The following is a 24652-nucleotide window of genomic DNA, read 5'->3' on the forward strand; positions in this document are numbered from 1 at the left end:
CCTTACTAAATTATTTCACAAGGGGTGAATCTCTTACTAATAAAAAATATCTATTAAACTTAATACCTTATATCTTCCTTAGATTGGATTTATCACCAATTTAGTCAATAAAAATTGAACCACCTATGTCAATTAAATATTATTTTTATCATATTTTTAAATGTAAAATTACAAATTAAAATAGCACAATCAAAGTAAGATTTAGGTTTCGTTTGGAAAGTAGATTGACCTTTTAACTTTTTAGATATTTTAGCCTAGGAAAAAAAATTTATTTGGGTTAACTTTTTTAAATTTTATGAGAGAAAAAATAAAATAATTATGATTTGGATGTGATATTTTTTTTATTAATTTTTTAACCTATTTTATCTTTTTATAACTAATTTAACCAAAAAAAACTAAAAAAACTCACTTGCAAAATGAAGGGCATTGTCAATTTCAACTTCGGAAACAACGTTCCTTTCTAGGCATTTGTAACAAATAAAGCTAATAATGTTCCATAAATAATTTATATATTTGGGGAAACAATCATCTATTATTTTTTAAAAAATTGACTATTCAATTCACTTTTTATGCTTAATTAGCCCCCTTATGCGCTTAGGCCCCGTTTGTTTTCAGAGGTAGAATAGAAGAAATTGATAGTGAGAGAATTAATAGTGAAAGGATCAAGTAAAATTGTGTTTGTCTTAATGATAGTCGTTAGTGTAAGGATTGTCAAATTATTTTTATATAAAATAATAAAACAAATAAAAAAATACAAAAATATTAAACATTAATGTTTTAAAAAAAATGCCCAACATATAAAAAATTTAAAAATAAAATAAATATAAAATAAAAAATTTCCATAAAAAAATAAAACAAATAAAATAATGGTTTTTACTTAACAATAAATACAAAAAAATTAAATATTAATGTTCAAAAAAAAATGCCCGACGTGTAAAAAATAAAATAAAAAATAAATAAAAATAAAAAATTTCTAGTCTTCCGGACTATTTTTTTAATACCAAGTCCTGGAGGCCCATCCGAATCTCCTTGGGAAGGTCCATCCTAATCCGAAGCTTATTATAACACAATATTAGTGGGTCCTACCTCACTACCAATCTCAATCCTCCCTTTAACTCTCCAAACAAACGGGCCTTAATTAAGAGATTAGAGCGTCAATTTTTACAAAAAAAAAAAAAAAAAAGATAATAATAATAAATAATAATAATACTGATAATTTGTCTCTTATTACAGGGCGTCTTTGTTATGTTTCTTCTAATTGCGAGACTCTTTGTTGAGCTGTTTGTGGGCCTATTGAATAGAAAAATATTATATGGGTCAATTAGTGGATTAATTAGTGTATTAATTGATAATGCGATATAATTTAAGAGATTTTTTATATTTATAATTTGTATAATGAGTGGAGTTAATAATAATATTATAACTAGTATTAATATATTAGTTAGTATACTAATTAATATATGTTGTAATTATTTTATGTTTATATAATGAATAGAATCAATAATAATATGATGATATAGTGGTTAGATCGTGAGTTCACTGAATGTAATTATTTTATATTTGTGATCTGCTATCAACTGATAGAAAAGTAAAAATAAAAAAATAGTTTTTTGTTTGGATTGTAGTAGTCGATAAGTTAAACTGAATTTTATTTTTGGATCTCATAATAATATAAGTATTAAGATTATTTAAAGCCCCTAAATTTTGTCAATTCAGAGGCCCAAGCCCTTTCTTGCCTACCAAAGGCCGACACTGCTGTTAGATCATTAATTGTCTTAAAATAAGATATAAGTTCAACAATATATATCAAGATAAATAAATCGAGAAGCAATACACACAAAAATAGACTGAACAAATTATGTTATAACAAAGATGATAGAAGTAATAAAACTTTTTGATGGGATGGACAAACGAGTTTGAAGCAGTACAAAAGACTTGAACGGTCCAGTAAGATTTCTTGAAACTAGAACTCTAATATTATGTTGAATCACTAATTGTTTCATGAACTTGAAGTGTTAGAAAATAGATCTAATAATGTTTATCAAAGTAACACAAATCATTCAAAATTTATCAGAATATCCATATAAATAGTAATATTCAAGAACACTGTCAATTGTTTTCTTATGTTGTAACAAGTAGATTTTTCAAGCTAGAGTTGACACAGCTCCAAAAAAATAAACATAATAAACCTAATTCATAAGTTAGAAAAAACATATGACTTGTCATTGTCACATTTCAATTTATATCAGGTCTTCACTGCGAGCAAACACATCACACATACAGACATCCACACGCGCACACACACATATACACACATGTTGAGATAGAAACACCTGAAGCCCAACAATGTTCATCATACATATATGCCCAACTCTAGTGCATAAGGCGCCTATCATTATAGAATTTGAGGAGGGATTGGTATATGTATATCCTTATCTGTGGGTGCAAAGAGACTATCGCAATGGAACAATCTTACCATTGTGCCAAAACTTGTCCTCATATGCCCAATGACAACTAGAAAATATAAATATCAAATACATAAAAGGAAACAAAAGAATAATTGGAAATGAAATGAAATGAAAAGATTCAGTAAATATCAACCTTTCCTATTTATTAGAAAGTATTACAGAGGAGCTGCAACAACCTCTTTCAAGACAAATATCAATTGGTACAAGTATTAATAACCCTAACATACAAGAACAATATATATATATATATATATAATACCAACAAATGTAGAACACTAGCAAATTAGGGACCCAAGTAAAAGTCCTAACAAATTTTCATTCATCATAGTCCTAACCTTAAATCCAAAGCCAACCCTGAAGAAAAAGAGGAGGAAGAATCATCCTCAACAGGGGCAGGCAAGTTCAAGTCCAAATCACAACATCCCTCGGACTTAGTTGGTCCATAAGGGTTGAGCCCTTGTGATGATGGTTCATCCCCTTTCTCCCAGTGGCACCTTTTGTGTCCACCGAGGGCTTGACCACTAGAAAATACCCTCAAACATATGCTACATTTGTGCCCTAATACCATCACCATCTTATCCTCCTCCTCCCCCCCATTCTCCCTCATCACTACCTCTCCTTCTCCACCCCCTCCACCACTACTCCTCTCATGATCTAGCGCCACCACTTCCTCTCCGTCGCTCCTCGTAATTGCAAAACAACCCTTCACATTCTTGTGACTAGCCCTGTGCCCTCCTAATGCCTGATGTGACCCAAACACTTTCTTGCAACTCGAACACTCGAATCGGCAATTCACATCCAAATTATCACCATCACCGCCACCGCCACCGCCACTTGCCGCCGCCTTGTCATCCCTAACCACCACAGTATCAGATTCCAACATAGTAGCAGTAGTAGTAGCAGCACATTGTGTCTCAAAAGCAGTAGGAGAATTGGCCAACATTAACAAACAGGCGGCGACCTCGTGATCCTCCGGGGTCATTCTGGCGTCGCCGCTAATCTCCGGCGAAGTGGGTCGCCGGAAATTGGGCGGAGGGTTGATACCGCGCCACTGGCGTTCCGGGTGGCACCGCATGTGCCCGAAAAGCGCTTTCCATGACCAGAACTTCTTCCCACACTCACTGCAGGGGCGAGTAATCTTGGGAGCACTCGGGTCTGGCTTTTTTCCACACTTAGGCTTGGCAGTCGCAACACCACCACCGCTACTACTCGTAACCCCAATCGGGATCAATTTGGTTCTCTTCTTTCTGGGATTTTGGTGGTTGGCGGTGGCGACACCAAGAGAGGGAAAGCGCGGGAAGATTTGATGGTCCGGCGGAGCAGATGAGAGTTGGAGATAGGTGGTGTGGTTGTGGTTGGTCATCATCTCTGTGAAAATGCAGATTCGGGGGAAAAAGTTGAACAATGGGTCATGATTGCCTTAAAGTAGCCCAAGCAAGCGGTTACCACTCCATGAGAGAGAAAACAGAGGGAGGAGAGAGAAAATAGATTTGAATTTGGGTAGTTATTTTCAGTTATGCATGTTTATCTGTATGTATTCTATTTTATATTTATATTTAATTTCTCGGGAGATTTTGGGGGAGAGAGACGATTTCAAGAGACTGTCTGTTCGGTTGCTTGGGAAGTATTGTGTGTGCGCGTGACCACTTGGAGAGGAAGTGAAAGGGTTTTGATGATCTCAATGTTTACTCTTGCAGATATGTAATGGGACGATTCTATGGTGTAGATGTAGGGCTGGGGACGAAAGAAGGAGAAAGTGATGTGATGATGTTGTTGTTGCTGCAGATCAGATCAGAGTAGAGTAGAGTAGAGTAGAGTAGAGTGGAGTGTCGTGACCTAGCCAGCCATGACTCGTGCGTTTTTCGGAGAAGATTCGCTATTAATTTTTGGAGGGTAAAATTGGAAATATACAAACAAAAATGTAAATTTAGTTGTTGGCCACACCAACCTCCATTAGTGAACCAGCGTTGTTAGTAAATATATGATACAGATCCCCACAAACATTCCACTCTCATCAACTCCACGCACGTGTTAGAGAAATAAGAAAAAAAAAAAATGTTTTGAAATTTTAATTTTTTACTTACAGGGTCAATTTTCGTTTCAAAATTTCCAGCCTGTAATGGCACTAAGTTGGACACTTAGTCTCAGCCAAGTATGTATACACACACACACACAGAGTGTTATAACAAGTAAGAATAGGCAGCAAGTAATTACAGGAAAAATCCCAACCTTTATTGATTGCACCAACAATACAAAGGATGCCTATGGAACTCTTACAAAACACTTAGTTAATTTTCGAGTTCCATGGCTGATGCCTAAATAGGCTTACAATCAGTTTTAACTTCCAACCAGCATTACAAGGAAAGCATGCCAAGTGGCATGGCAGTTGACACCCCCAACTGCCTAGGGACTTAGGAACAATTCTGGAGCATAACTGCTCTTAACTGCTGCTATGTTTCAGCCTTCATTCCAGATGTCCAGACTTGCCTTGTCTTTGCCCATCATGGGTAACTGCTGCAAACTGACATGCATAACTGCTAAGAACTGCCATGTTGTTTGCCTCATCAAGTCAGCCACGAATTTGGTTGCCTTGGCCTCCAGACCAAGTTCTGCCCACTGATTGTTTTGAACCCCCAAGCATGCTGCATAATTTTAATGAGTTGACAGTGGGTTCTACCCATAATGATATGATGTTTTAGTCATATTTGTTTTTATTTTATTTTTTTTATTCATTACTATGTCATTAGTGTTCCATTAAAACACCAAAATTAGGAAAATTTTATTTCCATCACCCTAATAAACTTAGGACAAATCTTTTCTCAATACACATCTCTACTAATTTAATTATTAAGTAATTATCTCAATCCACATCCTTAAAATTACAAATAAATCTTTCACTCATATGTACACACACTTTACCTCAAAATACACACACTTTAATTTACCATAATTTACAAATCTACTTCCACCCACTTTCGTGAAGACCAAAGTGACCCCAATTTACATTTCTACTTCAAACAGGAGGGAAGAAGAAGAAGTTCAAACAGGAAACCCAAAAAAAAAAAAAAAAAAAAAAATCTGCACTTTCCTCACCTCCATTGCAGATTTCAAGAGCTCCATTGAATATCTACTAAACACCGTTGAAAATCTTGTTTAAGGTAAGAAATCTTTCAATTTTATTATTACATTTATCATTTTGTTATTAGATTGACAATTTTCGGATCTCTCTCCACTCCATTCGCATGAAAGTATGTTTTTTCCGTGGCTGGAAGTGCTGTGTACATCTCGGCACTGGCTTTCCGAGAATGTGTGTTTAATTCGGCACTTGATTTTCGAATTTTATGTATAATTTCGTCCAATAAATGTCGAAAAAAATACATAACTTCGGCATTTGACAACCGAATCAATTCGATATTTTCGGTGACCTTATGCCGAATAAATACAATAATTTCGGCACTTAATTGTTGAAATATTTTTGTTAGTTCGGCCCTAAAGTGCCGAATGGGTTTTTTTTTTTTTTTTTTTTTGGATATAGAACCAGGTTATATAGGCCACCAATATTTGTTTTACTTTAGGTTCTTTTCCAATAATTTTATTTTATGAGTATGTTTATGTATTTTTTTTTTCCCCAAATTGAATGCATAACAATAGAAACAAAAAACTGTGCAGTATTAGTATTTTCACATGATATTGTTAGCTTAGTAGTTGGGTCTTCATAAATTTTGTTAGCTAAATAGCTGAACAAAATAATTGCATTATATAGAGTATTAAAAGCTTGAGTTAATTTCACATCATTCAAATTGTGAATTTAATGGTCTATAACTGCGTACTAGATTTCATTAAGGTGGCATGCTTAGGCTACTTATTACCTGCATTGATGTGATCCTTTTATGGGAGTGCTTATTATGTTTCATTATATTGGGTTGATAAGAACAACTTTTCTTATGCAGATGGATGTCGGTCCTAGTGAACGTCGGTCAGTAACAGCTTCGAACAGAAGACTCCGTGAATTAGAGAGACGTGGACGTGGACGTGCTCAAGTGCATGATGATAACATGCACATTGCCATGGATGATGACCCTATACATGGTGCACCAGTTATGGATGATGACCCTACTGGTGATAATGCTGACGTTGTTGATGAAGATATCCTTACTCAGCCATTTCCAAGAGGTCCAACTGATCCATCAATCCTTAAAAGTTTTAAAAGTCATGTTGCCGCAGCTATTTGGAATGGTGCTTATGAAAGGGGACCCTTAAAGTGTCATAATCACTCATCTAAGATTCGTTCGTGGCCGTGGTGGGAACAAGGAAACAACGCTATATTTGTAAACATTGTTGAGATGTGAGGACTTGCACAATTAGCTCGTTGCACGTACCGCTTTGTCAATAAAATTGTAGTGTCTACTTTTATTGAGAGATGGCAACCGGAGACAAACACCTTCCATTTGATTGTTGGAGAGATGACTATCACATTGGACGATGACGCCACTATCCTAGGGCTTCCCATTGTAGGCAAATCTATTAGCGTGCGTAAGTTGTCAAAAAGGCGGGCTGTTACATTAGTAGTTAATACCTTGGAAATTGATGAGCAAGAAGTCAAACATGAGATGTCTACTGCTGGAGGCAATTCAGTGAGGCTTGAGTGGTTGAGGGCACACTTTCATAATGTCACAGACAATGATTCAATGGAAAGAATTGCATGTGCAGGTAGAGCATACTTGCTATTTTTGTTGGGTTGTACACTTTTTAGTGACAAGACTTGTACTAGGGTCCCTGTTGTTTATTTGAGTTTGTTGTCCGATTTGACGACTGTATCTTCATATGCTTGGGGTGCTGCTGTATTGGCATACTTATATAGACAGTTGGGGTACGCTAGCAGGTCCGACGTGAAACAAATAGCTGGTTACATGACACTCCTTGAGGGATGGATTTATGAGCACTTTCGTGGATTTCGACCACACTTGAATATGAATTACACTCGAGACATGCCAAATGTTTACCGTTGGATTTCTCGGAGAGAGTGTGGTGAAGAGACACAGTTGCAGGCTTTTTGAGAGAAGCTTGATAGGTTGGGTGTACATGATGTAAGTTGAAAAGTCCTTCAAAATTTGAAACTCTATATCATACAAAATTTACAGTTGTCATAGCTTACAGTTTTTATTGTTTGTAGGTTATTTGGGACCCGTACCAGAGTTGTAGAGATGTCCATCCATGTCATCCAGTTACGTTCTACCATGGTTGCCTAAAGTGTTTGAAAGTAGTTGAACTATATCACCCTGATAGAGTGTTGAGACAGTTTGGCAGAGTGCAGACAATCCCTAATCCACCACTTGGCCCTATGCATGCTTCTCGAGGAGCCACAGCTCCACGCTACAATGTTATGTATGCATACTTGGACATCATTTGGGAGGCATGGGACAACCATGTGTTATCTAATCGGAAGAGGAGTACAACAGTACGATAACCTTGGGATTGTGTTCCTAGTTACATGGATTGGTACCAAACCATTACCCATATGTACGTACAAAACCCAGCGCGTCGTTCTCAAGTGGATCCGAATATCCATCATTATCAGTATCCTAGCCAAGACGCACAGGTATCCTTTTTTTCATTTAGATTGCAAATTATTTATGTAAATTGTTACAAGTTTGTACATAATGTTATATTTGTTCTCGTAATGCAGCATATGTCACAGATATATCAGATTACTCATCCTTTCATTGAGGCTGGCTATGAGGACAGTGTTCAACATCTTGATAGGCTTTACTACGCGATTGATGCAATCGAACAACTTCTTCAAGATCAGCACAATAGTGAAGCTGCGCCCAACACATCCACTCAGGGTCGGTCTGCACCTAGCTCTTCCACTGCGCATCGTTTTGGAGCACATTACACACGCTGGTCATGTAGTTAATAGTAGTTCATAATGTTAGCACAAGTAGTTTCTGATGATGTTGGTAGATGTATAAGGAGACAAATATTATTATTATCTTCGAATTATGTATCTTTTGGATTATGTACAAGCACACATGTCATTTGTGATGGTGTGGATGGATTGAACTACTATTTAGTATATATATATTTTATTTACATACTTGTTTAATCTTATTACTTTTTAACAGCAATTGCACTTGGTTAATATTATTTCATTACGTTTTGTGTTCAGACAATGTAAAAATAATATGACATCCATTCCATAAATTAGAGAACTATAACGCATATAATATTCTATTTTTTAAAACAAAACTGACAATTACAAAATCCAATGGCAAAATGTTATCTACCTCGTTACTCTATACTAGTAAATCATAAAAACTAATGTCTTAACCCTCTCATTACTACTCTGTAATACCTCAATCTATGGCAATGGGAGGAACTGGATGACCGGCTTCCAAAAACACCTATACGTACATCCAAAAAATTACATATCTTTACCAAATACATAAAATTTGTAATTACACAAATATTAGACAACAATGTTTGGTTATTTTCATAACTTATACCTGCACAAAATGATTTCTATTGACAAATCCAATGGCAATCTCGCGACGATCAGCTAGGGTTACCGGCAGTGATCTCAAAGGTAAGAAAGTGAGACAGTGTTGCAATGACAAGTGGTACAAGACTACATTATAAAATGATGCAATAAGATGCCCCATGTCAGGCATAGTCATCCAACGATCAAAGCCTGGGCTATTTTCAAAATATGAAAGGATGTGTGTTAGCTCCTTAACCCTCTCATGCGACCCATATAGTACGACGTATTCATCTCTGTGATTATTCAATTCAAGTAGCAGATCACGCCTAACTCGCACCGAATCATTCTCTCCAAGACCAAGTAAACCTGCAATAGTTCTAAATCCACAATTCCTATCACCATCTACATCCTTCATCAACTTTATGAATGGTATCGACGTAGGCGGAAAGTCAACAGCATATGCACTCGGTAAACTTGTTCTTGTACGATATGTCTTTGTCTTCACATTCCGCTTCTTCTCATGCACTTTTGAAGCTCTCTTTTTCTTTGACTGACTGGAAGCTAATGTGCTCTGGCTATCATGCTCATCGTCAACTAACTCAAATGCACACGGGTCAAGACGACAAGATATATCAATTTTCTTATGTCCTCGACGTGGATTAGGTTTCACATCGGGCTCAATATGAAAAGTGCTCGCTGGATTTGCAATTTCCCTCAACTTCTTTAACATATCCAATTGCGTGGCAATATCAAACTCTTCAAACCACTTTAAAATCAACTCAAGTTCTGGGATACAAGTCAATTCCAACTTCTGATCCTTCGGATTATGCACACATATAGTAAGGCGCGTCCAATGTACATGTATGCTACTGAGTGGAATAGGACGACCTTGTCTCGTGTAATCTAGCAATCTCGTGAGTACAAGGTAAACCATGTGTGCGCCTAAGAACACACCCACATGTTGCAACATCAATTCTAACTGAATTTGCTCTCTTACTCTCTGCTAACACGTACTCCAATGCACAAATAGACTCATTACCCCGGAGCTCTCTGAATTGAGAAGGTTTGAATTGATGTTGTACAGTTGTCAAACTCTTCTCGAATGATGCTTTAACTTGAATGTGCTGCAACTTAAGTAGACAATGTATTTTTTCAAATGAAATCTCAAATGTCGTTTAACTTGAACCTAATTGCCTCTTCAATCTAGCATGAGCACTCTCAACACTGTTCATATGGATGTAAACCAAAATAGTCAAGCATAATAATTAAAAATAACAATATGATTTATAATAAATTAAAAAAAAAAGAAAAAAATCTTACCAATTGGTTGTAACATTTCCAAAATGCATACACATGTCTGTATGTACCGCAATGAATTTTTCTTGATATGGATTCAACCAACTCACAGTAACATATTTGATTGCCTCCGGATAGTTACTGAAATTCTTATGTAGTGTTGCAAGGTGATCATCGTATTCCTCTTTAGTCGATGACAATATCAAATAATTCTATGCAGTGTTAAACTTGTCTCATTTTTCTTTTGTCTCAAACATTTTCTTGTATTTTGTCAATACATTCTTATTAATATGCCAACGACATAACAAATGTCGAGCATTCGAAAAGGTGTTGTCAATGGCATTCATCAAAACAAGCTCTCTGTCTATGACAATGACTTCAGGTAAAACACTGTCGTCCATAAGATCACGCAATATTTGTAATGCCCATGCATAATTATCAACCCGCTCAGTTTGCAAGTATGCGATAGCCACGGAGAATGTCATATGAATTGATGTTACTCCCACAATTTCAAAAAGAAGAAGCCAATATCTATTCGTCTTATATGTGCAATCCATAATCAACACACGAGGAAATGTACGAAGCAAATCCAAACTCACTAGATGTAACAACCCACATTTATGTCTTAGTCATGTTCATGAGCATTTGTATGATTATGACTCGTTAAGCTTGCATTTGTATGTTTGTGACTTGTTTTGCCTAAGTAAGGTCCATGTCTTGTTTTGTGTTTATGTGATTTGCCTAAGTGTTGTGTGCATGCTTTGTTCCTTCCTTGGTGTCTCGAGCCTAAGTTATGTTAAGCCTAGATCATTCCAAGCCGAGGTCATCTTCAGTTTAGAATTATCTTGGAACCACTTTGTTTGACCTCCACTTTCGCTCTGGCATATTGGCCGAGATGTCATTATCTAGGCCGAGGTGTTCATCACCAAGACCGAGATGTGTATTATCTAGGCCAAGATGTTACCTTTGCACCTAAGTGATCTTGTCCTGGAGTGGTATGACCTAGACCGAGGTGTGGCACATCTAGGCCAAGGTGTGGCACAACTTAGTCAAGTGTTGTCCTTACTAGCCGAGGTTATTGTCACCTTAGTTGCCGAAGCTTTGTCCTTAGCCGATGTCATCACTTGCCGGAGTGCCTTACCGGGTAGCTTGTTAGATACACTTTGTCTTACACATGTCTTGTCAATCTATCACCTTTTTTAGGAGAGCCAACCAGTCGTTACCACGTGTCCGAGCTGAGTGTTAAGTCAGTCGGCAGAGAGAGAAACCTATCATTTGTTATATCCTTGTTTTGAAGAAGAGAGAGAAGCTCTAGAAGAGGGAGAGGAGTTCTTCAGGGAGAGTAGATTTCCAAGCTTGATCCCTAGAGATCGAACCGTTAGATTCGTGTTCTAAGGTTAGATTCTTGATCTGCTCTTGTCGTTCTTCATGTTCATGTTATTGCATTACATGATTGAATACAATTTGTAAGCCATGCATTGCTTTGAAATTCGATTTTAGAAAGAAAAAATAGTATTCGTGTGTTCTTCAAGAAAAGTCATGTTTTGATCCGAAAGCTCATGCCTAGGTCCATGTTTTGTGTTTGTTTCCATATGATCTTCAAGTATGGGTACCCAGGTCCATGTTTTCGAACTCATAGCATGAAATCCCAGATTTTGTAATAAAGAAGTTATGATTTTAGCATTCATGTTCTTCATGATCTTCATGTTCATGTTCTTCCTGTTCTTCACGTGTGGAAACCCAGATCTCCAGACCTCACTTCCCTAAGTGTAGTCGCCGAGATCACTCTTACCTAGACCTCACACTTGGGCCAAGCATCATATCTCACTTTGGCCTACCTTGCATGATCACTTACACCTTTAGTTTGTCTTGTGCGCACCTCGGCATGCAGCCGCACACCGAAGCCTAGGTAGCCACACCTCGGCCAGGAGGTGTGGGACCTCGGCAAAGACCTGGTTGATACCCAGCATGTCTCCCTGACATGTAAAACAGTGTTTTGACTTCCATCATGTTTTCCCGAGATCATTTGCATGCATGTAAGACTTGTTTTGAGAAGTGCATTCAGTAGACTTTGCCATGTATTTGTAGGACTTGGACCTTTGCCTGGATCCCAACGTCCGAAGAGCTATGTGAGTGGTATTTTTAATAAAGCTATGTTATAAGATTTTGATAAAGCTTTGCCTTGTTTTGATAAAAGTATTTGTTAAGCATGAATGATATCCCTATTTTATGTATCAAGTATAAGCTTTGTTTTGGATGACATTCTTGGAACCGTCCTTTCGTGTTAGGGGACGTTAAGCCTAGGTAACATAGTCCTTCCGTGCTAGGGGACTTTAAGCCTATGTAGCATAGTCCTTCCATGCTAGGGGACTTTAAGCCTAGGTAGCACCGTCCTTTCGTGCTAGGGGACGTTAAGCCTAAGTAACACCCTTGTTAAGATATCGGTCACCGACGAACTATGAACGGGTGTGCTCGATGCCGAGGTTATGCTTTTGTTTTGCCCGGAATGTCATCACCCCATGTTTTAAGTTGACGTATGTTAAGTAAGTAAGTAAGTTTTGAAAGACCAAGGTTCGATTGATGTTTTATTTCAAGCCAAGCTAAGCTATGTTATGTATGGTTTTGATAAAGATATATTATGTATTGTTTGAAAAGATCTTGGGTATCATTCATTTAACCCCTTTATTACTTGTACCATTCACTGAGTATCCAAGCTCACCCTCCCTATGTATATATGTAGGTAACAAGCAAGAAGTCGGCTACGCCAAGATGTGTGTTTTGTATGTATGTTATGTCGGCAGTGAGGATGTCGACAATCTGGAAGATTATGTTTCTCGACTTGTAGTTCATGTGTTTTGTACATGTCGGCTTGAGAGGCCTTTGATCAAGATGTAACATGTATTTTGCTTATGTTATATTCAAGATGTAAGACCATGTTAAAGATGTATGTCATTTCATTTTATCTATGCACTGCTCTTATGGACCACTTGTATTGTAAATTATTGCTTCCGCACATGTTAGCCCCCTATGTAATACTCTGATTGTGTGTGAATTTTGAAAGTTGGCCTTCAGTAATCTCGGATTACTGGCCATCACGGCACCATCCTACTAGGGGCGGTTTGGGGTCGTGACACTAGATGTGCCCAAAACAAGTCTGTGACAGTCATAGAGCCTTCCTCACATCGATGACACTCAATGTACTTATGTTTCGCTAATTCACCCAACAGTTGTTGCATCTGGGATCTACCAGCTTTCTGTAGAACTCTACATCGATGTCGTACATTGTAAACTATCTTCATTGTGCTCATATTAAGGGCATCCCTCTATTTGAGTGTAATGAGTATCTCTTTTAGTCTTACTAGGCTCTTTGACATATCAACTAATAACGACTTTTCATTAGCTAACAATCTCCCTGCATATGAATGTCCTTGGAGATGCTCCGCAGCTGGATGATTATGCAGCCCGCAAATGACATTCAATGTCCATTCATCATTTGTTTTCAACTTGAATGCCCTCAAATCAAATGGACATTCGCACTTTTTCGTACCAATTTGTCTCAATAAGTCTTTTGGGCCATCTTTTAACTTTTTACGCAATCTATACTTCCCACTCCGCTCACAAGCAAGACAAATTCTTGGTCTCTTACGACCGCCACCATAGTCCGACGTTCTTATAATAATAACGAAGCCATTTATCCTTCCAATGTCTCGTACCCAAGTGAGCAATTCATCTTTGTTGTCGAAAACCTATATATGATGTCACATAACTTTCATAATAACAAACTAAACAAACTAACTAGTACAAATTTATGAATTTACAAATTTTATGTTAAAAAATTACCTATTTAGCTGTAAAATGGCTAGTACAATCCACCATAATATCCGATTGAATCTCAGGTTCTTCAGTGCATGCCATCTAAAGAGGAGGGCGAAAATTTCAATTCGGTTCTACAGAGCCAAAATAAGTAAAATAATTCGGAAAACAAAAATCGAAAATAATAACAAAATTCGAACTTCTAGGACCAAAAATATTAATTTTCTTCGGTACTCTATGACCGAAAATATTAATTTTGTTCGGTACTCTATTATCGAAATAAATTAAAAAATCGTAATCCTAGTTCCGAACTATTCATATTATTTCGATATCTAGTAACCGAATTAATTTAACAAATTCGGCACTGCGTTGCCGACTAAAAAACGAAAAAAATAAATAAAAAATATTCCACGATTTTACCTTTTCAACGCTGATTTTGCTGTCACCATTGCTTGAGTTTGAACTGTCATTGGTTTGCAACTCTTCCATATCAAAATCAAATAAAAATTGTTGAACTAATAATTATTCGATGTTAATAATTGAGTATAAACTTAAAGATTAAAGCAATAGAGGAGATTTTTTGTTTGCAAATAACAGAGAGGAGTACAGAGTGTATAGGAAGCAAAGTGATTACAAAAGAAAAATTAGGGTTTAATTTTTTTGTTTCAAAAAGTGTATATTGAGATATTTTTATTTCTAAAAGATGTGTATAGAGAATTTGTATATATAATATTAGGAGTGTTGATCAATGGCTATTATAGTAATTTTTAATTAGGATATAACTGTCATTAATGTAATTTTTCATTAAGTGTGTTGACTGAGCTTATCAGGGTGGTGGAAATAGAATTTCTCCCAAAATTTGTAGTCTGAATCATTACTGGAAAAAAAAAAACAAAAATACATTTGACCAATCACAATCATTTAGGAGTTATGAAGGTCCATAAAATAGGAGTCTCAAATATTTTCCATATATATATATTGAATGCTTGCTATTTGGGGACTTTGGGACTTAGAAAAAAATATATATATTTTTGGTTATGGTAGTGATGGTGTGGAGTGGTGGTGCTGGCGATAGGAATGGTAGGGTAGTGGTGGTACAACAATAGTGGTAGGGTAGCGTTGTAACAATAATAATGACTTATTAATAAGATTGGTCTACTTTTGTGTACTCTTTTAAAAGCAAAAAGACATTGTCTTTAAAATACAAAAAATATTTTCTATTCAAATTAACTCGTTTTCGTTGACTACATTAACGGCGTCATCAATTAGCGTAATGCTACATTAACTAATAATATACTGACACAAAAGGTGACACTAATATGTAGTATAAAAGGTGGCAGTGTGACATTACCTGTAGAGCTAGTCTGTCACCCAGCCACTAATCTGATATCAGTTTTTTCTTGCAACTTCTCTTCTTATCCATCCAATGATGCATACCAATACGCCACAACATTAACATTTCAAGGATTGAATGAAACTGCATTTACATACATTTTCATATAACAATCGATATTCAATCAGATAGCAAGATGCTTTGTCCGCTTTAACTTCATGCACAGCCATTTATCAAAAAACAATGTCATTGTTCTAAAACCACCACACTTTCTTTAAGCACAATATCAAACAATATTATTCACTTGAATTGAAACTAAAATAGAGCAACTTAAACAAGCGTCGTGAATTGCAACCTGAGACCATTAGTAAAAATTCACAGCTTAACATTTAGCATAAATTTCAACCATACAGTGCTCGTCTCATATTCCCAATTGTTTCACATTGTGCACCCACTAGAACAATTTCTTTACGTCAAATTTTTTGATGCTCTGCAATGACTCAGAAAATTAAGAAAACTCTACGTGCAAAGGAACAAATTCTAACAAAAGATGAGGGTGAGAGTAGAAACTTCACTAAAGCGATGGTTAATACAATACAGCATCGACAAGTATTAACTGGTTTCAGTCTCAGGATTAGGAGGTCTAGCAGAAATGGTAGTCAGACATCTTACAGGGAATACTGGTAAACTACTTGGAGGATGACCAATGCAGAAATCCAGATAAAGAGGAGAGAAGGTCACAATCTTTGGTCCGAAACACAATGAAAGCTTGGTTCATTACATTCTCTCAGTTCTCCGACTGCCCTTGTTGAGCTGAGGGCGCTCTAGAGATCTCTGAATATTTTCCCAAGACATCCAAAAGTCGAACACGTTGTATCTCTTTTGCTGTCAAAGGGAGGGAAAAAAAATTAAAGCACATCAGCCTCTTCTTGCCTCAATATATTCAAAAGTGAGCAGGAATCAATAAGCAAGATAATTCCGATGAAAAGTCTGAATCTAACACAATACTAGGCATGTAAAGCAGTAATAGAACAAAAAAGGCAGGAATATTCATTAATTCTTCAACCACTACTCGTAACAACTGCTGCCGCTATTCAATGTGTCTATTATTGAATATGATACATTTATGATCTATTTATTGCCAAGTGATAGTAGGAAAAGAAATAATCCTTGGAATCTTACTAAAGCCATTGTGAACTTGATCCATGACAAGATTCAAAGTCTTCAATTATGTTCCTGTATTCTACATAAAAATTCTGAATTTTATGATTAGGTAGTGATAGCAAGAACTTAACAGTAGTCCAAAAGACAAGCAGTGACACACACACATGCACACACACAAATCAAGCTTGTGTTTAAAGTTAAACTCCGAACTGTTGGAGGATTCCAAGTAATTTCTTTTACCTATGTCTTTGGCAACCAAATGCAGCACAAAAATTTGATGGCAGCATAAAAATTTGATGAGACAAGAAGTAACAAAATGGTTATGATTAAGAACAGCATTACAAAAACAATTAGATGATGCCATAAATGAAAGGAGAAACTAATTAATATCACACATGATCTAACAGGCTCACCCCTGTCCGTCCACTAAGTAAAGATAGAAACACATGATTGATGCACAGCCTATACTGCAATGCATGTCATCATTCAATAGCATGTGACATACATCTGCAGCCTGCTGAAACATCCAATATCCAACCTACATGCAAGGAACCAGGCCCTCCCCATTAACAGTGCAGCAAGGAACAACAGATGGTACACGATGTAAGCTTCACTAAACCTTGCAGCACAAGTAACAGGACAGCCAACAGCAACAAGCAGACCTAGCCCTCCCCATTTGACAGTGCAGCAAGGTACAATAGATATGTACAAGGTTAGCTTAGTTTTGACCTTGCTGCACAACTAACAGGGAAAGCCAACAGCAACATGTACGTCACAACTATCCTGCCAATGCATCCCCTTGCACAGCCTCATGGGCGTATTAAGGGCCCGAATTGTGCCCAACAGTTGAGTTGAGACACTATGACAGCTATCCCAAACCAACTCCCAGGGTCCATATATTTCAATAAAAAATATATCCCATGAAAAATGCACTGGGAGAATTTTCTAACATTACTTAGAGAGGTTTCTTATAAAATAACTTGAGAGTTCCAATATATTGTTCTGGTGATTTGCTTAGTGCAATGGTCAAAATTTGGACAATAAAGCAGGAGAACACAGTTTTGAGTATGAGAGCAACCACTTCAAGCAAATAATGCCAAAAACTAGGTCCAACACTAGGCAACCCACATAAATGGAACACAGCACTAGGCAATGGCCTGTAAGATCTCTCACTGAGAGATTTTGCCCACAGAGCATAGAAAGAAAATACATTCCTAGAACTATCCTAGGAAATATCTCGTATCAAAATAAATGCCATCTAAGAGTTATTAAAAAAAAAGAAAAAAAGAGATTGCTGCAAAACCCAACCTTATATTTAGGTAAGGTCGCAAAACCCAGGATATCACATCATATGTGAAGTTGGATGGGTTGTTTCAGCTGAATTGATTACCTCTCTCAGATATCCTCGATAATATGCCTTCCTAGTGTCCAATGAGAAATGGAAATTGAAACAATCTCCAATATCAAAAATATACATCCATCCAAAAAAAAAATCATGTTGCAGCAAAAAATATGATACTTGTAGAAATCAGAAAACAAATAAAACCAATTAAGGAAAGGGATCTTATCTTAAGCATAATTGATATAATCCAGTATGCTAATCATAATTAACGATGACTTGAAATGTCACCATTAAAGATACAACAAAAATAAATTTTGGAATAATCATTATCCTATTTTTATCGGTCAGAATTAATGGAAAAGTAAAAAGAGGAGGGGAAGAGTATAAAATCAAAAGAAAAAAACTTAAGTTTTACAGTTGCCTATGGCAACCGAAGTATGGTCAGCTGCTTTGAGACAAAAAGACAATATTAGAGACCTTGCAATTAGCAGTATGACAATACATTTAAAACTAGCTATTACAAAATAGTCATTACCATAACAGAAGCGCAAAAATTCCTGCATTAACAGACGAAATGGTTGCACAAAATGGAACAATCAAACAAAACCCCATCCCAAAAGATGCAATACAACACACCAGGTGACAATAACCTTTTGTAGACAGTATAAAGTAGCTATGTTATTTCTACCTTAGCTTTCTAACAGAAAAAGTAGGTAATTGTAGCAGAGAGGAGGCGGTTATGGTAAAAATAGACAATTCCATCATACTGTGCGTGCAAAACTATCACTATCTGAATTGTTTATTGAACCCTTTAACGTTTACTGTAATTCTGAAGTAATGGCGTAAATTGCCCTGTATATAACCACCTCCTTGGCTAAAAACAAACTAGCCACCTCTTTACCTTATAAAGTACACAACAGTTCTAGTAAATATACACAATTTTTATGGAAGAATGTTAAACAATAGAGGGAATGCACACACTACGCCTATGCAGCATCGAAAAGAGATGGAAAGTATAAATGTGGCCAGTCATAAGCAGTTTAACCAAAAAAATGAAGTGGGAGAGATTTTCACGGAATCTAATTTATTTCTCTCATCCTTCACCCCCACCAATCAGTCAATCAATTTCCCACTTCTCGATATTTGCAAAAGAATAGGAGTTTTAAATCACATTCTTAAATGATAAGAAAATTCCTAGAATAGCTTACTTTAAACAATTACATTTTCCCAGAAAAGCAAAAAATTTATTGGGATTCAAAAGAAGGAAACACCAAACTAGTGTTCTATCTTTGGCCTTGTTTGGGAAGTATAGAAAATAGCCAAAAAACCACTACAAGTTGTCACATCACTCTCCCTACTTTTCTGTGCATCCTTTCGTAAAAAGCCAAAAAACCAACTAAAATAGCCAATTCTTAAACGGGCCCTTTATAATAATATAGATGATTTTAAAAGCAGTTTTTGCTACAAATAGTCTGTCAATAAGAATCCAACATGGGGAGCATATTTAGCATCTAATCCATGATATCCAACCGAGATACCAAATTTTAAACCCTAAAACTCCAGAGCAGATGGCATATCATCATACTATAATTTATTATTCATACAACAGCAAGGTCCACAATATACCTAAAAGAAGGACTACCTATGGAAGCAAAGTCTTACCTATTTTATGATGTTAGGCTGCTGCTGGTGTCTGTCTCAGACCCCACCACCTATGTCTGTGTTCAGAATAGTCTCAATTTCCATTTCAAAAAGTTACCATTTTTGGCACCTTGTACCCATGTTAGATGCTAATAAATCCTTTCTATGTAAGAGAAAACTCGAAGAATCTGAACCTGATGGTGGCAGCTTCCAATACCCATTCTCCACAAAAAATAAAAGAAAACAGATGTACGACCTACATACCATTGGCAGTACCCTAGCACATTGTTATCAACTATAAATTATAAAAGTTCCTTGTAAAAGCAAATAACAATGCCTGGCACTGACATTAAGCATAAAAGCATATTTAAGATTGTAAGAAAAATAAGAGTTGTATGAAGTAAATGAGGGAAATTTCAGATCGGAAGTTCAATAGAACCAAAACAACTTCTTCATGATATAGTGCCCATTTTCTGGGAGGGGCAGATTCAGTGCATATTATATCCTTATTCTTGGTTGTACAATTTTGCATGTTAATATCCTTCTTAATTGTTTCATAAATTCAAAAGCTACAAGTTAAAATTTATATTACCTTCCTCCAAAGAAAGCTGAATTGATCTCTTTTCTAGTTCGACAGCATGCCTGCTAAGTTCAACTGAAGAGAGGGATCGAAGCACTGATGGATAAAACACAATGCAGATCAGTAATACAGGAATCACAGCAATGAAAAGAGAGCATTCAAAAGCCATTTCATTGAAATTCAAGGACATACTCTGAACATAATCTTCTTGATTTGATTGATCCAATATTTTCAACAAGTCCTGCAATTGGCAATATCGCTCTTCCCAGTGCTGGTTATTCATTTTCTTTGGATAATCCAATGGAGGGGTAGAAGAAGAAATAGGAAGATAATTAGCATCTGTTGGTTGTACAATGTTACTGGACTTCCCAATAGAGGGAGGAACTGATGGTTTTCCAGATGAGTAGCACATCAAAGAAGTCCTTGGAATAGGTGCAACTTCTGGAACACAAATCTTAGGCTCCTTCATCTGGGATTTTGGTTGCGGTGTTTCATCCTGGTCACCTAGTTTTCTTGCTTGTGGACAATAGGCATTACTGTTTGTGTTATCAAAGATGCTGCTTTTAGCTAGTTCTACTTCAGGTCTTCTACGAACATACACAAGATGCCCATTTGCAGCATTACTGGTTGGAGACTGGTGCTGAGGTGCACTCACCAGACACTCAGGTGCAGGCCTTTTGGTACCAGAAGCCTTAACAGCCTTGATTGTGGGTCCACTCTCCTTTGGAAATAAAGAGCTTCCCAAAGATTTGGGCACTGCAATTCTATTCTCATTCTGCAAATCTCTCAGTGCCATTTTCTTTGCAGTCACTGGCAGTGGCAGTTGCTTATCTTGATTGGCCAAGCCAGTTTCAGTATTTGGAATCCCATATCCACTAAACTTGGAATCAATAGTTTGTTGAACCATCTGAAGTTATTCAATCTTTTGCAACAAAACACAAGTTCAGGGGATGCACCATAATAAATTAGAGGTCAACTCAACAGCACCCCCACAAAACAAAATACTTATATCTATCTTTCCTTCATTTTTTTATCTGGATGCATATTTGTTTCACGAAGATAATGCGTTATACTGGAAATGAGCAAACAAAAAAATCTAACAAGTAATCTGTTGCCCTACAAACATCTTGATCTTGGCAAGTGATAACAGAGTAACAGATTATTTGTAATACCATAGGTGTTACCATTTTCATTAAATTTATATGGTAGAATTATTTATCATGCTACTGCATGATTCAAGTTTGATTGTGAATGAAAGTACTCATATTATGAATGCTGTGGAATCGTATGAAGAAAACCCTAAGAAAATACGTAACACACTTATTGGTTTAAATTGTTCAAAAATGCATATTACTCTAGAACTTTGTTATTAGAATCGCACGATTTGATTTGATTCAGTGAGTAATCGATACGAACTAGTTACATGAATCACAAAATAGTTGTGAATTGACGGTGAATCGGTGAATCATGAATTGATCAATTCACTTTTAATTAGCTAAAATCGATTATTGGCCTCCTTCTTTGCTTTTATATTATCCTTTGACTTTCTCCCTCCCTATTTACTCTCAAAGACTCAAACCCTAAAAAAACACAAACCTTCTCTCTCTACAATATTTTAGGTTGTTTGCACTTATATAGAAGGAATCATCTTAAATGTTCGGAGATTTGGATTACTTTACCCCCTTGGAGATGAGTGTTTCTATTACTTTAGTCATAAAAAGTGAAAAACATAGTTGTTGAGTTATTGTTGCTTAGAAATTAAAAGTAGGTCTTTGTTTACTTTATTTATTAACAATAAAAGGGAAAAAGTAAAGCGATGATCCTACATATTAGCCCATGTGATCATCATTCCAAACAATATTTTCATTGATTCATATTTATAAGATATAGTTAATATGCAAGTGTGTAGACATGTTTCTCTATATAATTTAGAAAAGTGACGAACCTTTAGGATTCAAGATTCGGTACAAGGCCACTTCGATTCACGATTCGAAGCCTGATTTAACAACTATGCTAAGACATTGTGGGACCCTCTAAGCTAAGACATTGCTTTGTTGAACCTTAAATTAACAAAGCTTAGATTGCATAAAAATGAGAATCACAAACATGGCCTAAAATGTGTTGGTAAGCATAATTAAGCCACCTTATGCTTGAGATTTATTGGAAGAACTCTACAACCAACACCTCATGCTTATAATGAAAACTCATGCACAAAAAAGAAAAAGAAAAAAAAACATTGTGAATTCTTCCAAGTCTCCACCGAAACACCATTAACCATACCCTAAGGAAGCTTACCCAACTCATCGCTTAACTCCCAAAAAAGGAAGACAAGACAACCCTAGTAAATTGTGCATAAATGAAGAGGAACGAGTCTCCAAAAGCCAGCAGTTTTTGTGTTAAGAATGGATACTTTTTGGTGTTTATTGGAATTAAGCACTCCAAAAGGTATAGTGCAAAGAAAAGTAGGCCCTTTACATTATGTGAAAGTTTGTGAAGCTGTAATCAAGAAAAATTCAGGAAAAAGTTGGAAAGCCACAAATAAGTAAGAATTTAAGGCCACGTTTGGTATCATTTTGTTTGTTTTCTGTTATGTATAAAAAAAAATAAAAAATAAAAATGGAAGGGGAAGGAAACTAATATGAAAACTTGTTTAACAAAATTTTTCCAATATCTATTTTGCGAAAGTTTTTTGAAGACAACCTATTTTAGAAAACACTAATAAATTGTATTTCTAAAATTTCAAAACTATTTTTGCACAAAATTAAAATAATACGAAAATATTGGATGCTTCCAAACTTCTACAAAAACACGAAAAATGAAATTGAAATACATAAATAGAAACGATACCAGACAGTGACTAAGGTTTCATGTCAATATAATATTCATGTTCTTCATCTACCTCTCACAGTCTCATCTATAAATGAATTCTCTAACTTCACAAAAATGATAAGAACGGTGGAATTGAGGTGGAACTTTGGCAAATACAAGACTAAAGATTAATATGGTGGAATTTGAATTTGAATAAAGCATGAATTTATTGATGAATTAAATAAAATTTAATGGTTTAATGCATTAGAATTTGGACGTTGATATGAGACCTTTGGAGACTTTGAAGACTTTGACCTGGGTTTTGAGTATGTTAGAACCTAGAGATTTAGCCTTAGATCAAGTTTTGGCTGGAAAATGATTGAATTAGACTGCCGAATTCAAATCTACTCCAAGTTGCTAGGGTAACCCTACACTAAACCTAGTGAGTGCTCTATTTTTGTTTCTCCATCCCACTCCATCTACAAGCAGACTATCAGTTAATTGATGGACCAACATGCTAGTCCTTTTCCACTGGAAGCAGAAATGAAACAACAAATAAAGGGATCAATGTGTGACATCAAATCAAAGTCACTACTTTTGTTGCATGAGCATACATTGTAGTCAACGGACAAATCACTGAAAATGTGGAGGGAAAACACATACTAAAGAACACAAGAACTACAAGGATGGGGCAAAACCACTGCCACAAAAAGTTTTTTCTTCTCTTCCTTGGCAAACTAAGAATAATTACACAGCACAATATTTTTTCGTGATCATCCACTCCAATTTTTGATAACTCAAACCAGTGAAAATTATAATAACTGCGACGTAAATAACCATTTTGAGCAGTAAAAATTCAAACTTTAAAATCTTATTTTCACAAGAGTGATCTTAACCTAGCAATCACCATATATCAACAAGGTCAAACTGAACTCTAAACACCTAATTGACAACAAATTTGTCGAAACACAGCTTATAATATTCAACCAACATATAAACAAGACCAATAGGACTAATTTGTAATGAACTGTCACAATAAAGTGCACACGCAATGCAATCAACTATATATGAAATCAGTAAATTAAAACAGAAGCCTACATAATCACAACCTAACTTTACAAATTAGAACAAAACTTAGATACCAAAAGACTTTGGAGCGAGAGGACACAAAGAATCAGCGAAGTTTCCCAAAATTCAAGATCTTAATCGAAGAGTCACTAAGCGATTAGACACAACAGAGAAGTAAGTTTTCCATCGATATACGAGTACGAATGGATGTGTAGAGTTGATAAAGGAAGAGAATGAATTACAGGAAAAAGAATAAAATTGCTTTCATGGCAAGCTGGGGAAGAGAATACATTACCTGAGTGCATTGAAACCGCAGAGAGAGAGAGAGAGAGAGAGAGAGATGTGGGGTTTCGAAAAACAAAAAGCGAAGAATGAGAGTTGGCTCTCTAAACAAATCAAAACGAACCTATCGTTTTAGTCCCTTCAATTATAAATGTTCATAAATTTTGTTTTCGAAGTCCGCATTTTACGGTTTTACCCCCATTATATACGCATAGTCGCTCGCATATACACCCCGGCTTCTTGCTTTGCTTGCCTTTTTTCTTTTCTTTTTTTTAAACAAAAGCTCTTTAACTGAGGGCATTTTTGAGACTTTGCAGTTTTCATAAGATTTTGAAAGGGCTACATCACAAATTTGCTCGGCCGAATAGAATGGAAC

At 36.0% G+C, this 24652-nt stretch overlaps 3 protein-coding genes across 3 annotated transcripts; all 3 read right to left on the reverse strand.

Annotated features, from left to right (window-relative positions):
* Positions 1-2790: 2790 nt before the first annotated feature.
* DAZ2 (C2H2-like zinc finger protein) lies at positions 2791-3962 on the reverse strand. The gene has a single exon (XM_028219487.2). The coding sequence runs from the start codon at positions 3832-3834 to the stop codon at positions 2791-2793; it is 1044 nt and encodes a 347-aa protein (XP_028075288.2). The 5' UTR covers positions 3835-3962.
* A 4862-nt stretch (positions 3963-8824) lies between these two features.
* On the reverse strand, positions 8825-9883 carry LOC114277601 (uncharacterized). Its single transcript, XM_028219500.2, has 2 exons — positions 8975-9883; positions 8825-8872 (listed from the first exon to the last, which is right to left on the reverse strand). The coding sequence occupies exons 1-2, from the start codon at positions 9881-9883 to the stop codon at positions 8825-8827; spliced, it is 957 nt and encodes a 318-aa protein (XP_028075301.1).
* A 5872-nt stretch (positions 9884-15755) lies between these two features.
* LOC114277610 (uncharacterized) lies at positions 15756-24448 on the reverse strand. Its single transcript, XM_028219515.2, has 4 exons — positions 24290-24448; positions 20311-21040; positions 20131-20214; positions 15756-16276 (listed from the first exon to the last, which is right to left on the reverse strand). Exons 2-4 carry the CDS (start codon positions 21023-21025, stop codon positions 16179-16181), a joined length of 897 nt encoding a protein of 298 aa, XP_028075316.1. The 5' UTR covers positions 21026-21040; positions 24290-24448; the 3' UTR covers positions 15756-16178.
* Positions 24449-24652: the final 204 nt, after the last annotated feature.

Source organism: Camellia sinensis, chromosome 5, assembly GCF_055761805.1.
Source record: "Camellia sinensis isolate YWXY chromosome 5, ASM5576180v1, whole genome shotgun sequence".
In the NCBI taxonomy this organism is placed as follows: domain Eukaryota; kingdom Viridiplantae; phylum Streptophyta; class Magnoliopsida; order Ericales; family Theaceae; genus Camellia; species Camellia sinensis.